We start from the raw sequence: 17773 nt of genomic DNA, 5'->3' as shown, positions 1-17773 counted from the left end.
TGTCTCCACATAAATCTATATCATTTCTCCAAAATGTCCAAAGTAAAGCTTAAGGGCTTAACTAGCCTATTTGAGGATTACAATAAGAAATTTTCTTTGGAAACCTTGTATTACTGAGATGAATAACATAGATCATCTACTCTTAAATAAAATCTCATAAGCATGCTCTAGACAATCCACTTCCAATGGACAAAAGTGTCATCCTTAGTTAGATAATTCTAAAATGCTTTATGAATATCTAAAGTATAGCTTATCTTGTCCATCACACAAAATTGAGCTTTAGGGGAGTCAATCATAATGACGTAAGTATTGTGTACCATCCAACCCTAAACTCATCTTAGAACTTTAATGCTTAATCAAACTCCAAAGACATTCAAAAATGGAAATTCAGTCATCACTTATAATTAAACTCTACTAGTGAAATCTTCTCAAACCTAATCATAAGCTCTGATTATCATGATCAATTCTTAATCTGCTAGTGCTTATTAAAAGTCATCCTACTATGACCAAATTGGAAGCATCCAAAAAGGGATTCAAGGTTTTCATTAAGTCAAAATAAAATATTCCCTCTATGCTTAATCTGTAAAAAATCCTTAATTATTGATGCAAAAGACTTCTCTTCCATAGGAAAACTTTACCAAACCACGATCAAATTCGGTAAAGAATCATCTATGTTGATGATGATGATGGTCTAAATAGTTGTAAGTACCTCTCCTGTCTACATGTAGCACTAAAGATCCATTAGCCATTAACCAAACAAGACAAACTCAACCATAGTGTGCCTAAGCCACCTACAGTTTATTTTGTTTGTCATCCTGCACATTGATTGCAAAGTTCAGCTAGATGAGCTACACATTGACTACACTTCCTAATGAGGTTCATAATCAGGGGCACAGGGACAGTAATCCTCAAGTTTCTAACTTCCTAAGGGCTCTTATAAAATCCAAAACAAACACAGGCTCACAATTGACGCCTTTTGAACAAGGTTTTCTAAATAACACAAATTCTTAGTAGCAAAGCAGCTGCTTTTGTAGAAGCTTTAAGCAGTACTCTAATGAGATGATAGAAGTCCACTGCTGTAAAAACTGCCAATGTGCAGGTTCAACTCTTGAAAGGAGCCACTTTCATCCAGAGGCATTGAAGGTTGGGACCATATCTAGGTCAATCCTCCCAGCACCCCACCTAGCAGGACCAGCACTGGCAATGGTTTTCAAGCTCTTAACAATAAGGGAAATATATTAAAACTAAGTAAATTTTTTAGAAAAAAAAAGGAACAAAAAAAAACACATCTCCTTAATGCCGCTCTAAGGGCATCGGAGTTGCTAGATGGGGGAAGAAACTCTGCCTCTAAGATTGCAAACATGGTTACAATGGAACTACCAACCACCCATCCAATCTGTTGCATCTCATGAGATCATAAAGAAGAATCAGGATAAAAAATTCAAAAGCAAATGGAATCAAGGACACTGGTCAGAACCTCTTCACTTATTTTATTTCATGTATGGAGAATTCCAGGGCCCGCTCTCCTTGATTCTGCACACCTACTAGACAGGGTATTCACATTTGGCATTGAATATGACTCTCAAAATAAACATATAATTCGGCACACTGAAACTGCCATCCATCTTCTAGGCTTGGTTGCGTAAAACTGTAAAATCCTATTGGAAGGGTACCTCTCAAAATCAAGATCAGAGCAATACACCATCAATATAGAGCCAAGCTCTGACAAGGTCTTTCAAACCTGACTGTAGAAATTAAGCAGCAGATCAATATTTAATAGCATAGTCTTGCGAAGGAGATCTGTTCATAGAAGAAAAAATGAGACAACTTTTCCAATTGTTCAACATTTTTTATTTTTCAATTTTCTCCAAAGGAAGACTTCATAACTTAAACAGTAGGTTATTCCAACTAGGGTAAAATCCAGAGACATTCACTGAATTTTCTGAATGTTGCACTGCAGCCCTTCATTTTTGACAAAGCCTGAGATTATAATTTTATTGACAAAAATAACCCTCCTCCACTTAATGGCAGGTATATTTTTTCATCCAACAAATCATTTCAGGGGAGCTTTTCTGTATTTGTCAGAAACTCAGTGGGTGCAAGAAAACTCAGGGGATGTCTTTGGATTTTACCCTTCTAATTATATTGGCAAACTTCATAATTATCAAGAAAAAAGTATTTTGACTACTATCATATTCTCAGGTGCTTGCTACACATGCCTAACCAATGTCATTTGCCATGAGAAGTAAAATTTGTCACTAAGATATGTGATATAAGTAAACAGATGAGATACACTTAAGAAAAATAAACTACCGCATAGCAGTCGTAAGTGGACCATTTGTTCAGTTTGAGACCCTCATACCCATCACTTCTAAATTACTTGCTAGTTCTGTTCTTCACTTCTCAATCTTCCACAGGTTTTATCACCTCTCATTGTGTTTGACAGCTCTTGTATTGAACAAGAGGTGCTTCGCTCCATCTTTTCTGCAAGTACTTGTATGCGCTCCAGGAACCTCAAGCCCAATAGACGGTTCCTCAACAATTCAATAGTACATGGATATGGTGGTAACCCTTCATCAATCATCATCTCAAAGTATTCACATGCTTCCTCCAGTTTTCCTCTCTTCTGACAGAGGCCATGGATCATGACTGCATATGTCGAAACAGAAGGATAGAAACCCCTCTCTTCCATACCCTTCCAAACTTCCATCACCCTATCAAATCTGCCCACCCTGATCAACATTTTGAGAACCATATTATAAGTATGCCGATCTGGCACACAATAGTCATTATCCATTCTTGAGATCAGCCTAAGGGCCTTATTTACTTCACAATGATCACAGTGGAAAGCTTGAATTGCATTATAACTGCACACATCTGGTCTAGCTCCTCTCTCAATCATTTCATCCAAAAGTTGATAAGCCTCTTCCACCTTGCCACTCTTACAAAGAGTCTTTATAATATGATTATAAGTATACACATTAGGTACAAGGTTGTATCTTTTCATTCTATCAAGGACTCTAAAAGTTGAATGAATGTCGTTTCTGTCACAGGAAGCATGAATGAATATCGAATAACTCCAAGCATCCGGTTCCAATCCTTTTGACCTTATCTCTCGAAACACCTTGTATGCTTCATCCAAATTACCTCCTTTGCACAGTGACTTCAGCAAACAATTATAAGTAAGAACATCTACCAAACACCCTCTCTCAAGCATTTCATCGAACAACTTGCGAGCCTCATTGGGATCACTAACTTCCCCCCAGCCATTCATCAAAATGCTGTAAGTTTTTGCACTCGGCTCAAACTCAAGCTTAACTCTATCGAAGAACTGTTGGGCATGCTTCACATGGTTCCTTTTGCATAATACATACAGAAGTTGATCGAGATCATCAAGTCCTGGTTTAATACCAAAATCAGCCATTTTGTTAAAAGCTCGAATGGCGTCCAACGGCAAGTTAGCTCTACTATATGCCCGGAAAATAACCCTGAAAATTTGAGGGCTAATTTCACAACACCGAGTCTCTCTCATCTCCGAAAGAAAATCCCAAACCAATGGGAATTGCCTACTGCTCCCTAAAACATCAATCAAAATGTGATAGCTCTCTCTGCTATGATTAAACCCCTTTATTCTTTGAGCCCAAAGAAAGAACCTGTGGGCAGAGAACGCCAGATTCTTGCACCTCTTCAAAACCTGCTCCACCAAATTTGAAGACATTTTGGAAGAGAAGGGAGCGAGAGCGGGGTCAATGTCATGGTGGGGTCTTCTGAAATCGCTCAGAATTCGGCATATCTCGTTTATCTCTTCTGGGGAAGAAGGTTGGTCTGGGGGTGGCGGATCATGGGAGTGTGTGAAGGGTCTGAAGAAGTGGGTGTTCGATGGATGGGAAGAGGGTGAAGCGAGAAGAGAGAGACAGGCTTTGTGGGGGTGAGAGAAGTGAGAAGAACGAAAAGAATGGAAGGTATAGAGAAAAGCTTTGGAGCGTGAAGCGAAAGGTCGAATGGCCATCTTCAACAGCCTTTAACCATTGGGGCAAGGCAAACGGCAATACGTCGCTGGTACTCATAGAGCGAGTGGCAGTGTGAGAACGCAAATCGCACACGCGAAGAACAGCTCCTCCTGAGGTTCTCTCTGGTCTCTGCCATCTCAGAAAAACTCTTCGACCTTCACATATTCCGAACATAAATTTTAAGCTCTAAATTTAAATTTATGTAAACTTAAATAAAATTTAATTTAATTTTATACGTTTACTTAATTTACACAAATTCAAATTTAGCAGGAAAAATAAAATTATGAATCTCTTCCATCTATATTTTTATATATAAAAGAGGATAAGTAGTGTTGAAGTCTTTTGACATACACTTGCTGCTTAGGATTTGGATGGTAAAGTATTAGAATAAATGGGTTTTTATGTGTATTAGAGTTGTTAGTTTAGTTATTAATTCAATTGTTAGTTTTGTCAATTCAGTTATTAGTTTAGTTGTTAATTCAGTTGTGGGTTATTGTATATATATATACCATTGTAATCTTCTTTTTGTATATATTGTACAATTCTGGAATATACAGTTTATTTATTTTAACATGGCATTAGAGTGTTTTTTTCTCCGCTCCGCTCACGCTCTCCTCTGATTCTCCCTCATTGAGATCTCCCTTTAGATGGTCTCGCTCTCGCTGGCAATCAGTCGCAGTCTCATTCTTCTGACGAGGTGCAGTAACTTATCACGCGGACTCTCCACTCGAATTGTCCCCTGTCTAAGGTAGCTCTCCCGCCTCCGCCAACAGAATTGTCCTCTCCTCGGATCTTTTTAGATCGTTTCATGATCTTCATTTTGATTATGGATTCATATCCTTCGACGAAGGTTTTGTCCTCTATTGTCTATTTCTTAATTTCAAGAAGTCAGGGGGAACACGTGACTGTTCTACTAGGCTCGTTGATCAAGAAGAGGCTTCGAGCTTGGGCTCTCAATTGACAGAACCCCTACCTATTGAATGTTTTGCAAATGTATGGAACGCAAAGAGCTTAGGCATTCTCTTTCTCCTTTTGTAGGACTCGAAGATTGGAATTGACATGGTTGAAACTTGTAATTCCTTCCTGTCCAAGACTAGGATTCTTGAACTGTGCTCATGCAGAGAACCAGGAAGAAAAAGAAAACATGGAGAGGGGAGAAACAAAGAGCTTGTATTTGGTATGATCTGTTGTTCGTATCAATTCCCGCCGTGATCTGAAATTTGCTCAGTATGGTTTCATTTCAAAGGATTCACCTGTGTGTGCTCCACGTGTTCAAAAGAATGGCACAAAGGAGTCATATTGTTGTCACGAGTTAAGCTTGTTCAGGGCATTATGTTTGCCTGTGACCGCTTATCTCGTATGCTTGGGATGGGTTTCTATCATGTAAATACTAATGTAGGGTTATTTTCTGCTAGTAGTGTCTTTATATGCCAAATAAGGCAGTATGACTCCTCGGTCACTTTGATGTTTCCTAGTATTATAGTGGGAATGGCCTAGAAAGCTCTTTAGGGGAGGGTGAGTGTTCGTCAGTCATTGTAAAACTCGCTAGTTATTGTCAACGTGTTTAGCCTATTTGCTTCCCTTGCTAAACACGCGATGTCAACAGAGGTGTTGTTAATGAATTTCGTAGATTCAATGTTTATTGCTTGCTTGCCACTGCTTTCATGAATGCTTACTGTTTCCGTTGTCATTTGATTGAATACTAATAAAAGTGTTTCGTGGATGAATGTTGGTAAACAATTGGCTGGCTAGTTAAATAAGAGTGTTTTAGCTAACACTGCACGACCCTTCACAAGGGTGTGAAAATAGTCAGACTGTGACACTACGTCATACTTTTTTTTTCTTTTCTTTATCCAGTATTTTGCTCTAGAATTTTGGGAATTTTCTCTCTTTGAAATACATTTCTCCAGCACCGATGTACTTATTATCTTAAAATTTTCTTAATTTCTTTCTTCAGTCTTTCTATTTTTTTTTCCCACTTCTATGGTGCAACCTAAGTCTTCAGCGCATTTTGCTTTTATGGCAAATGCTGATGTTTCTTCAATCTTTTCACTTTTATGGTGGAACCTGAGTCTTCTGCGCATTCTGCTTCTATGGCAAATGCTGATGATTCTTCAATCTTTCCACTGCTATGGTGGAACTTGAGTCTTCTGTGCATTCTGCTTCTATGGCAAATGCTGATGATTCTTCAATCTTCCTATATTCTACTCTGGAATTTTGGGAATTTTCTGCTAAATTCTGCTCTGGAATTTTCGCATTATCAGTTTGTTTAGTTCGATTGACGATTTTGTCTTCTACATGAGCTAGAGTTTCTTAATTTTTCTTGAAGGAAATTTGTCCTTCATTTCTTGTTTCATTGCTGCCTTCGGCTCGGCCATATTTTTGGTCATTACTTCGCAGCAATTTTCTTCTTCATCGGCATCTCATTGCATGACATTGTTGTCTTCCTTGCCTACTCTGGGCATCGGCATCTCCTCCCACGGATCATCGGCATCTCAATGGAGTTGTTTTTTAATCTTTTTTTTTTTTTCACTGAAGGGGATGGTTCTTCTTCGTCGGCATGTCTCACCTGCTCTATACATCGACATCTCCTTTTGCGAATCATCTTTCTCGCCCTTGCCTTCTCCTTATTGCAAGTTCTCGTCACCAAGTCCTGGAATATGAGATTTCTGTTGCTACTGTCATACTTCTCGTCAATGGAAGTTTTTTTTTACTCCAAGATGGAGATGTTAAATCTTAATTCACCATCTCTATCTTGAGGGAGCGTATTGGAGTTGTTAGTTTGGTTGTTAATTTAGTTATGAGTTATTGTATATATATACCCTTGTAATCTTCTTTTTGTATATAGTGAACAATTCCTGAATATACAGTTTATTTATTTTAACAATGTCTTTATGGTAGCAAGTCATTCAAGAATAGCACATCTTAAACAAAAAGAAACTAATATAATTGAGTCATTAATTGTGTCCCCTAAATCAAGAACTTTAAGTAAAAAATATACTCTTTAATTTTTTATTTAAAAGATATCATCACCATGAGTTTATTATTTTCTCTATGCATGTATACATTGTAAGAACGTGAATCATACTGTCCTAATTTCAAGTAAAATAAGTGTAATTCCAGTTCATAATAGTTAATTTTAAGTCTCACTAATAAAATTTCAAGTTATAATATTTGATTTAGGTGATATCAATATTATTTAATAATCAAACCAAATCACAATAATAAAGTTTTGGCAATCTTATTTCGCGCAACTTAAAAAATATCTTTTACTTGGCTCAAATGTGATATTGTTAGGCATGTCAAAGCTTGGCTTGGGTTATATAATATTACGATATTAATTCCACACTTTGGGGCATTGATTTTTTAGAAATGTTAACTTGAAAGGGAATTTAAATTTGAATGTACAAATTTAGATTTAACATGAGCTTAGGTTAAAAGGAAAATAATTTTTTATTATGTTTTCTATAAATCTATAAAAATTCAAATCAAAGTTCAGAATTCATGCTTTCAAATAGAATAACTAGCTTTCAAATATGAGCATTTCTTTCCTGTAACTTCTAAAAATTTTTACTTGCGAATAGATGAGGAAGCAGCTACTCACTCTCTCTCTCTCTCTCTCTCTCTCTCTCCCTCACACACACACACACACACATTTGGGCAGTCCCCTTTTAAATTTTTTATTAAAAATATTTTATTATTCGTAAGCAAAAGACATTGATTTTTCCTAAGATTTAACAAAAATATAATTTTTTTTCCTGAAATTTTAAAAATCTCACAAACCTCTTCTAAAATAAGACACTTGTACCTCTAAAATATTTTACTACTTTACTAAATATAAGTGTCATAAATCTCAAGAGAGGTTTATGAAAATTTTAAAATAGATATCTAAAACAAAGATCCTTTTGGGTGGCCAGCTACACACAAACACAATTAATAGGCCCAACCAAGGTTTATTTAGCTGCTAGAAATTCCAAAATAGGATCAGATGAAAGATATCTTTGAGAACTCCAAACCAAGGCCAACACAATTTTCTAACAGAAAACAACATGCGTATGAAAGAAAAAGAATATTATATTCAATCTAGGAATGACAATGTTTCTACATTAGCAACAAAAACTGGGGGGTGGTGGTGGGAATCTATAAGCTTCTGGGCTCATATTAGTCACTACGAGGTCAGGACTTTGACACCCATCACAACAACGAAAGCTCTCTGATGACAAATCAATAACCAGTTGCAGCATGTCTGTTAAAGCTAACAAACTCAAACCAAGCACATTTCTCCCTTCAGCTCTGCTCCTCAACATCTCCATTCTCTCTCCCCTCTGCCGCAGAGGCCATCAACTCGTCAAAATTTGCCGTCTTCCCAAGTAAGATCTCAATCTATAACAGAAATACTATGCAAGAATAAGACTCCCCTTAATGCAAGCTTAAGCACAACCTATCAGTCAGAAGCTGATAAAAATACAGATATTTTTTTTAAAAAAAATACAGAGCAAGCATTTTTCTGTCAAAAAGAAAATAAAAGTTTGCAGGGGAAAAAAACAGCAGCAGCCCGATCCAATTTTGTTCCTTATATTTCAATGAATGCAATATAACAGAATACTACCATAAAACATTGATCAATAACGGTGGTCCCTAAATCATTTTATATGGGTATCACATTTGAAAAGCCAATTCTCATGTAACTCAATGTGGCTTGGTAATTGGGACACGATTGCCAAGGCATAGTTCAGGCCCTCATCTATAAAGAAAACAACTCCCAAAACAGAAAATGCCTGAAGTTTGGAATCTATAGCCCCATTGAAAGGGCTATAATAACAAATCCAGTGATCGCAGACAAAATCATGGGGATCAGACATGAGATGAAAAAAGGTAATAGAAGTTCAATTCTTCTGGTGTTATCTAATAATTGATCATATGGGTAGCTTCTACTAGTTTTATTTCATTGAAAATTCAACATATTATGCCCTTTCCAAACCCCCAAACGATGAGAGCCAATAATTCATGCATGGCCAATAGTATTTGTTGTACTGATATTTTAACAGACTGTGTGCTCATAATCATACCTTGGCTTTTTGGACAGGTCTTCCTCTAGCTTCATCCCTCATGTCAACAGTAGATGTAATGATTTCTGAACAAGTTGATTCCAAATTAATCAAAATCAATACCTTGAATTTTTAGAAATTAAAGGAGTTTTTTAAAATTAGAATCATACTCTTCTCAATAGCCAGCCCATTGTTTTTCAGAATTTCTGCAATGGTGACAACTGTGGCAATAGCTGCAGTGTACAACAAAAGGAGATATAACTTGCTTGAGAGACAATAAGAACAAAAAAATAATTTTATTTTTAAATTTGGCTTCAGGTAAGTGGGACCTAAGACTCAAATAGGCAACATATGTGCATGTGCACATGTGAGCTAGGTATTAGCTCATCAGCCAGGACCATACAAGAGCCCACCCCTCGTGTCATGACTCATGAACAGAATCACAAAAAATTTATCCTAATTGCCCTAAACATTAAACTGTCTCCTCATAACCATCTGCTGAAGAATGCAACACCCCTTCACATAGGAGATTGTGACAATATATGTGTTGCCTATAGGCAACTGAGTATAAAGTTGATGGGTCAAAGTGTATGCATATAAAAGAGTAGCAACTGGCAACCCCACGAGGTTAAGACCATACATCTGATTCACTGGAAAATGAAATACATATTTGTCAAATAGGAAGCATTAAGCTCAGCACTACAGCCTCTCCATGCAGTTTCAGGATGTCATTTTGTTGCTTTTGTTCGATGCATACATCAAGAGAACAATGACAACAAAATAGAGACAAACAAAACATATGAAAGACAGTTACATTGAACAACAAATTAACCAATTTAAAGAGTATTTCAATTACACATAGGATCAATTTGTAGCATTATTACATAACAAATCCTCAACAGTGGAACAATCTTGATGCGGCATCAAAGGATTATCAAGAGCACTACCTTAATTAGTGGCTACAAAAAATTCAGACATGAGTCTTTTGTGTTCAAGGATAACCAAAAAAATATCCTTACATCAAGGTAAGCACAGAGCACTTGGGTGATAATATAGCAAATGCACCTAGTAAGCAAGATATTGCAGGAATGCTGGTGCTGAACAGTTGAAAATAACCAACAAAAAAAAAGAAAAAAGTAAAAGAAATGGCAAAAAATAAACAATCTTGTCCAACATAAATAAGCCCAACTCCAAATCATTAACATCCATGCAGTTGTAGTCATAACATTACCACTCATTCTGTCCAATTGAGGAGAATTTAAATCATATAATTTTAGCAAGATAGCAGGCCTTGGAGCATTATTAAGGTTACTCCTTTGCAACTGGGAATCAAGGGTTCAAGTTGTGAAAGTGAATTTAACTTGTATAATTTTAGCAAGATGGTAGGCCTTGGTACATTTGAATAAAGTTATACCCCATTGCAACTGGGAATCACAGATTCAAGTCACAAATTAGCATTTTTCAGAGTCACATGCACTGGGTTTCTTTTTTATTAATAAATAAATAAATAAAATAAAAGATGATGTCTCCATAGTCCATACTTAGTGACTATGCAAGGCATTTTGGCATTTCAAATACCTACTATTCTCAAATTGCATCGATTAAGATCCAACTCCAGGGCACACTCACATCCCCATACATTATTGTGGCAACAACTAAGATCCCAATATCATTAAGAGAAACATAAATTGTAGCTCACCTAGAACCAAACAGCAGGTAGATTGTAGCCTGATAACACAAGGATGTTTGGCCTGATGGAGGCCTAATGCAGTATTTAATTTTCCCAAATATGGCCCAAAGAAAGCTTTAGGATCCATTTGGATCATGGATTTTTTTGGGGAAAGGAAAGGAAAAGAAGATAAGGAGGAAGCTCATCTTCTATTGGATTTTCCTTCTATATTATATATTATTAAAAATGAAAGTTTGTTTCTATATGATCAAAAATTAGGAAAAATCAAATATTAATGATGTATAAAATCAAATTTTCATTCATGAATTTGGTATATTTTTTATTTTCTTTTTTCTCACTTTCCTTGATAACCAAACATGAAAATGTAGATCCCTTGATATTTTTCTTTCCTTTCCCTAATATTTTCTAAGTTCCAAATGAAGCATCAATGATCCTGATTAGTGAGGCAAGATCATGTTCCAATAAAATGATGTCTATACTTAAGGAATAAACAAGATTAGATGTTCCAGCTAAGGTTGGCAAACTGAACTAATCAAATTCAGCACCCTATATTCATTTCAGAACCTCAACCGAGAAAATAAAAAAATAAAATATATATATATATATATCTATATATTTTACAACAAAAACACCAAGTAGCAGACAGAAAGAAAAAAAGAAACCAAAATCTGCAAAAATGCCGATTCATCACTGAAGTTAACTTTCATCCTCTAAAGATAGCATGTTAATACGAATTCCTCAATATCAGATTGTGATTCAAGTCTAGTAACAATTAAAAACCTTAATCACCTGGCACCAACAAAATAGAACCAGACTTAATTCAACACAATGCCATAATCTGCTTCTTCCTGGTACTAATGCAAAGCCCATCTAAATTTTAAATTTTTTTTATTAAAAAAAAACTAGCCATAATCTGCTTCTTCCTGGTACTAATGCAAAGGCCCATCTATATTTAAATTTTTTTTATTAAAAAAAAACTATATGCGTGGGCTTTTGGTTCATAGAATAAAAAAGATTTCCATGAAATGCCATTTCTAGGAAACTCATTCTTAGGGAATGGTATGCGTGGCTCATGGGAATACTTTTGTTTGGTCCGAGTTCTAAGACACGAATGTACACAAGATGCCCATGTTATTGTCTAGTTCAACATGGGAATGTTGGCATGTATTATGAGAAAATGACCATTATAACCTTGACCTTATAAACAATATACAAAGAAGTCATAATTTCGGCACAAAAATCCACCAATAAAATGTAACTAATTGAATCCATGTCCTTATAATATTTTTTTATTAAGGCTAGTTTTGTTGTTGCTGTATAAATATTTTTTTTAAAAAAATTCAACACATAACAATCCAACTAACCAAAATAATTGGGGGCAATATGGTTTCAACACTTCAACCACTATATTGCCATGATATTTTTCTATAGAAAAAAAAAATTTTATTGCATTAGAGAGAACATACATCCCTGCTTATAAGAGATGAGAACCAAAAAGAAAGAAAATAGAGAAAACACTACAAAAAAAGAACCATTCAATCACGCTGAAGATTTGAAAAATCCCTTTAAAACAACCAGCTACAAAAGCCCACAATGTCGCCATAGCCGTATACTATATTCTTCCAAAAGCACAGAGCAAGACATCTTTTTTTCCCTGCAAAAATACAAGCATTTCTCTCCAACTAAGCACCACACAAGACACCAGTCAATCCACCCCTCCACAAGGCTGATTCATGTCTACTCCTTCCAAAACCTATGAGTTAGTTAAAATATTCTCCACTGACTCCAGACAAACCAAATAACTCTCCAAATAATCCCAAATAGATTGTTCCAAACCCTCCAAGAAAAAATGTACAGTGAAGAAGTGAGGAGCAGATTCAGAACTTGAAAAGCATAGTGAACAAAACATCCAGAGATAGAGCCTTAAAAGGACTCTTACTCTTCTGTCTCTGCAACAGATTGTAAGTGTTAAATCTATTAAGAACAACTCACCAAGTAAAAACCTTAATATTAGAGGGGACTTTGGCCTCCCAAATGACACAATGATCCCGGAAATACAGATTTTCAAGGATCAAAATATTCCAACAGATTCGCATGAATGCTCTCCTGAAGAGTCTAGATCCCATGACTGATAGTCCCTCCTGATCGAAGGAAAAATTCCTTCCCACCAAGCATAACAAAGAAGATAGCTCCAACACCTCTTTATCATTAGGAGACCTACGAAAAATGAAAATCCCAAAAGAGCTCATCCCCATTTGAATTAGAAAAAGGGAGAGATAAATCCATTATGCAAAGAGGAAAGCCTATACACAAAAGAGGAAAAGAAGTGCAAAGCACCCAAGAGTCTTCCTAGAACAGAATCCAATAACCATTACCTACAGAAAATTTCATGTTTGGGGTAAATACGATATCTCTGTGGAAGGCACTTCCATGGACTCTCAAAAGAACATCTTGGTTACGTGTTAGCATTCCACCCATTACCCTGCATGCCAAATTTACTCTTACCAACTGTTCTTTTACATACGGGTGAATTCTCCAATTTCTTGTCTCATAAATCCTACAATTCAAGAGACTGGTCATGGGATTTTACTTAACACTTCTAATAAAGTTGAACTCCTATCAAATTAAAACTCTATACATGAATTATCCTAGTCAAACCTATATTTAGATGGACCCCTGTGACAGCAGATTGTGCTAGATGTCTTAGAGGTAGCCAGTCAATTTACAGCTGAACCCTTCCATTATCATAAAAAAGTTCCTAATCAAGAACTTTCATATAGCTAACAAGACCAAGAAACAATGTCTTTGATGCTTAAGCTCTTAGGGTCACATGCCTACTTGGCAGAAGGTTAGAATCTTAAGGGAACAGCTAATAAAGATAAAAAAGTATCTAATGCACGTGGAGTCAAAAATAGATGATCATCCATGAGTTATGAACAAATATGCTGAAAAAATAATGCAAAGGAGTGTAACCTTGCTTATTTTATGGCAACAAAAAATATCCAACTAGGCATTGCGTGCCAAAGCCAGTAGCAACCATCCAAGAAGTTGAAGATAGTCATAATAAATGCAACAGGCAAGAAGTTCAATATTTCAAGGGATTTTTGGGAGCAGCATCCAGCATATCCAAATCCAAGCCATTTTATGTTGTATAGTTATTATGTGAGAAATAAGGACATCCCAGTTAATGAAGGTACTGCCAATACAGGGACCATGGAGGGTGCTTTGATCCATGCAGCCTTAACCCCAGATACAGAGAGGATATTTCCATAACTCACTTATGACACCCAAGTCTCAATGGAACAACATTACCAAAATGCCAAAGCTCATTCTCCTCAATCTTGTAAACAAAAGAATACGTCACTTCATTTCTTGGGCTCCAAAGCATTAGCTGAAGGGTGGACAGTAATATATGAAAGAACTAGTGCACATGTTGATACCAATGTCGACTGTAGTTTTCTCTGTTCTAACCAAATGGGTGCTTGATACAAGAGAGTACAAAGGAAGCCAGATACTGCTGCTTTTAAATATCACTCAGTAAGCTCTATAACATATTTTATGTAATGTGATCCCATGAACATGCAAAACTTGCAGTTCAAAGGCTAGGGAAGAAAAATAATTTATTTTTGATTTTTGATTGTGAAACCTTCAATATTACACTGTTTCACACTAAAACTTAACAAATTCTTGCATGAGGCTATAAAGTCATTCATGTATGTACTGCGGCATTCAACTGCCTGATCAGTATCCACATATATCATTTGGTGGAAACTCTTTTAGATCCAGAGAAACCGAGCGTATCAATGCCTGTGAATAATCTTAAACAACTCACGGACCAGCCAACTAAATATTTTATCAGCAATTTGCAAATTTCCTGCTTAAGTTGAAACGTTATTGGATTTAGTGAATCAGAAGCAATATAGTCAACACTTCACCTTAACCATCAACACGACAGCTACAGCCTGTGATGGCAGAAACGATGGCCCCTAGAGGAGAAGTGATCTCCCCAGCACATTTGAACAGCCCAAATTTACTGATCATAATTTCCCAGCAAGTGCTAGCATGCCTTTTAACATAAGTCTAAGCTAGGTTTACAGTATCTTCATTCTTAACACCCTCATAGATATAAATGTTGTCTAGCTGATTGAAACAGGTCCTGTTCCCTTTCACCATTTGTAATCAGACAAAATGACTTCAATATCATAATTGAATTGAAAGGGATGCCGGAAATTACATGGATGGAGCTCTGGGAGTTAACTTGGATGTGCCAGCAGTCTATTGCATGCTCCACAAATCCCCTTCTCTTTTACCAATGTATCTAGGCAGGTCATTACAGCTACCAATTTGCTGCTAAGCTCTACAACATCTCTATAAATATATGCAGCACTCCCACCAAGGTCTGTGATTTCCTTATTATGCTGTTAATTAAGGCATGCTAATCTACTCTACGAGAACATGGATACAATTGCTCAGTCTTTCAAGTCAGTAACATGCAGTTGAAAGATCATTGTCAATAGTCCCTTTTATTTATTTTGTCAGACCTCCTCAGGCTGGCCCGTTTCAATTAAACCAGGCGGCCTATCAATTCAGCACTGAATCAGAGGTTCAAATCTAATTGATGGTTCAATGAACCTAATCAAGTTCAAGGCGAAGGTTAAGCAAAAAAAAAAAACTCCTTTCTTTCCTTAGCTTCCCACAAACGCTCCAAGCTGGTAAAACCAAAGAGGGTGATTGGCACTTGCAAGGGCTTTGTGATGACGGTCAAAGGAAGGAATCGGCAAGGCTGTTTGGCAAGAGAATCCTAAATGAAGGATAAAGATTCCAGCTAGACAATGACGGAGGGAGCACTTGAGGTAATTGTTAAGGCAACCATGGGCTGTTGGATGATGATGAAGTTGTGTGTCAGCATGGAGGTGGTTGTTCTAAATGCTTCTCCCCTAGAATCATGATGGTGAAATGAAGGCGAAGAAGATGTTTGGTTTGAGTGGGTATATGTGTCTCAACTGCAACCAGGTGCAATAGCATTGCAACTATAGGGGGTGATGATGGGGATGGCAGGGCAATAGAGGCACTACCGATGGCTGTTCAAGACTCAGATACCAATTAAAACAGACACGCACCACAAACTCAAGAGTAACACCAAACTCAACTGGAATAATTCTGTTCCAAAACAAAATCGAACTCAACAGTTTTTGCAATACTTGAAAATAGAAATAATACTTTCCTTAAAATTAAGAATACTTGCCTAAAATAAATAAGTGGAAATAAACATATATAAACAAACTAAATCAAAATCTTTCCAAAATGAGGCATGGGCTTCCAGGCTAGCCCTTGGGCAAGCACTTCTCCAGTGGTTTTGACTTTCATCTTAAAGAAAATGGACCCTAAAAAAACATTTAAAACAAATATAGAATTTCTTGCTAAAACAATCTTTCAAGAATTAACGTAGTTTGTGAATTCATACCATCAAGAACAACTGTTTTTTCAACATAAACGACGACTTCAATATATATGCTATGACATGTATGAAAGGAACTCATAATTAGCAGAGAAAGCATATAAAAAGAAAAGAAAAGATTTATCTGCAAATACTCTACGCAGAGAAGATAGTGACGGAAACAATACCCATTCCGAGAGCTGACAGCTCCACCTCAGTGTGCTGCTGCATGTACCTCTGTGGGAAGCAACAAGACAGTCAACTACCAACAATAAAACAAATCCGTAAACATATATGGAGAAAGGGGCAGCAGGGTTTACCTTGGCAAGATTAACATAGAAGAAGAGGGGTTTCTTGGTATTAGAGACCTGAATACGGTTCTTCTTCTGAGAATCCATAATGTTCAAGTTATTCACTCCCTCAGTAATGTCTTCCATTTCAGTCAAGCAAAACTGTCGCAACCCAAAACCCTAAACGTCAATCTCGCTCTCTCTCTCTCTCTCTCTCTCTCTCTCTCTCTCTCAACCTCCGTACTCCTCTCTCCAAAGCACCAGCAGACGTGAAGCAGAGAGACCTAAAGGCGGCAACAATTGGAAGGCGTACTTTAAATAGGGCTGTTGGGCGTTCGTTTTATCCCGTTCGTTGGCTAGGGTTTGGCGGTGCAAACGGGCCGGGCTGGACCCCACCCCGCCAGATCAGGAGCCAGCGCCGGCCCAGCCTAGGCCGGACGGCCCAAACTAGGGATGGCCCTGCTGTGGGCCCCCATTCATCCCGCGGTGTTGGGCGAGCCCCTTCAAGTTTTTTCCGAATTTATATTTATTTTAATTAAAATTATTTGAAAAAAGATAGGGTGGAACTTTATATTCAGAATTGATGCATCCAGAAAAACGCTACATGGTCCAACATTTTTATTTCTCAAATTGCATTTTTTGCTCACTTAAAATCATTTCATCCTCCTTCTTCTCTTTCTACAATTCACAAAAGAGGTCAAGAGTGGCGAGAGTCAAGAGAGTGGGCGTCGTCTGACGAGGAACAGAGCTTGCAGGTGAACATTGGGTTCAGATTATACAATCCGAATATTTTTCTATGAAGTACAATCCAAAGGTTGGAAATGTAGTATATAAGGAACGAAAATGAGGTATGTTTTCCTACATGAAGTTGCTTAAACCTAATTGTTATTATTTGCAATTTGAATGAGATTCTAGAAGTTGAATTGAAATTTGTATTAATTTATAGTAGAAATTGGTATTTTATATCTTAAATTTGGTTACATTGAAGTCAATTTTGTGATTTGAAGCATCCTTATAGGACCCTCAAATTGTGGTTAGGGTTTTTTTCATGTCTGAATATTTCATGTATAATTGATGAATGTCATATTAAATTGAATAAATGACGATTGCATATGAGATCTTATATTTGATAGCATGAAATTATATTATATCATGCGTGTTTTTTTATGAAATGTAAATTTCTTTTTCATATATTGTTTGGTTAAATAAATGAATTTATTTGTGAGAGAATAAACAAGTTGTTGGTCATTGATATGTTGTTATTACTTTTTTCTTACTTGGAGGTACATGTATAATTA

General features: G+C 36.6%; 2 protein-coding genes across 2 annotated transcripts; both read right to left on the bottom strand.

Annotated features, from left to right (window-relative positions):
- Positions 1-2161: 2161 nt before the first annotated feature.
- LOC131157203 (pentatricopeptide repeat-containing protein At1g52640, mitochondrial) lies at positions 2162-4178 on the bottom strand. Its single transcript, XM_058111180.1, has one exon. It carries the CDS (start codon positions 4007-4009, stop codon positions 2384-2386), a length of 1626 nt encoding a protein of 541 aa, XP_057967163.1. The 5' UTR covers positions 4010-4178; the 3' UTR covers positions 2162-2383.
- A 3888-nt stretch (positions 4179-8066) lies between these two features.
- Positions 8067-16949, bottom strand: LOC131157202 (uncharacterized protein At2g34160-like). Its single transcript, XM_058111179.1, has 5 exons — positions 16506-16949; positions 16374-16422; positions 9229-9291; positions 9080-9144; positions 8067-8393 (listed from the first exon to the last, which is right to left on the bottom strand). Exons 1-5 carry the CDS (start codon positions 16620-16622, stop codon positions 8298-8300), a joined length of 390 nt encoding a protein of 129 aa, XP_057967162.1. The 5' UTR covers positions 16623-16949; the 3' UTR covers positions 8067-8297.
- Between the last annotated feature and the right edge of the window lie 824 nt (positions 16950-17773).

This window comes from Malania oleifera, chromosome 6 (genome assembly GCF_029873635.1).
Source record: "Malania oleifera isolate guangnan ecotype guangnan chromosome 6, ASM2987363v1, whole genome shotgun sequence".
In the NCBI taxonomy this organism is placed as follows: domain Eukaryota; kingdom Viridiplantae; phylum Streptophyta; class Magnoliopsida; order Santalales; family Ximeniaceae; genus Malania; species Malania oleifera.
This window is presented reverse-complemented; position numbering and strand designations above follow the sequence as displayed.

Coding starts and splice junctions, on each gene's coding strand:
- LOC131157202 (XM_058111179.1), bottom strand. CDS start 16,622: ATGGAAGACATTACTGAGGGAGTGAATAACTTGAACATTATGGATTCT. Junction 9,145..9,228: donor TGGGCTGGCTATTGAGAAGA/GTATGATTCTAA, acceptor CAACTTGTTCAG/AAATCATTACATCTACTGTT. Junction 8,394..9,079: donor GACCTGTCCAAAAAGCCAAG/GTATGATTATGA, acceptor TTTCTGTTATAG/ATTGAGATCTTACTTGGGAA.
- LOC131157203 (XM_058111180.1), bottom strand. CDS start 4,009: ATGGCCATTCGACCTTTCGCTTCACGCTCCAAAGCTTTTCTCTATACC.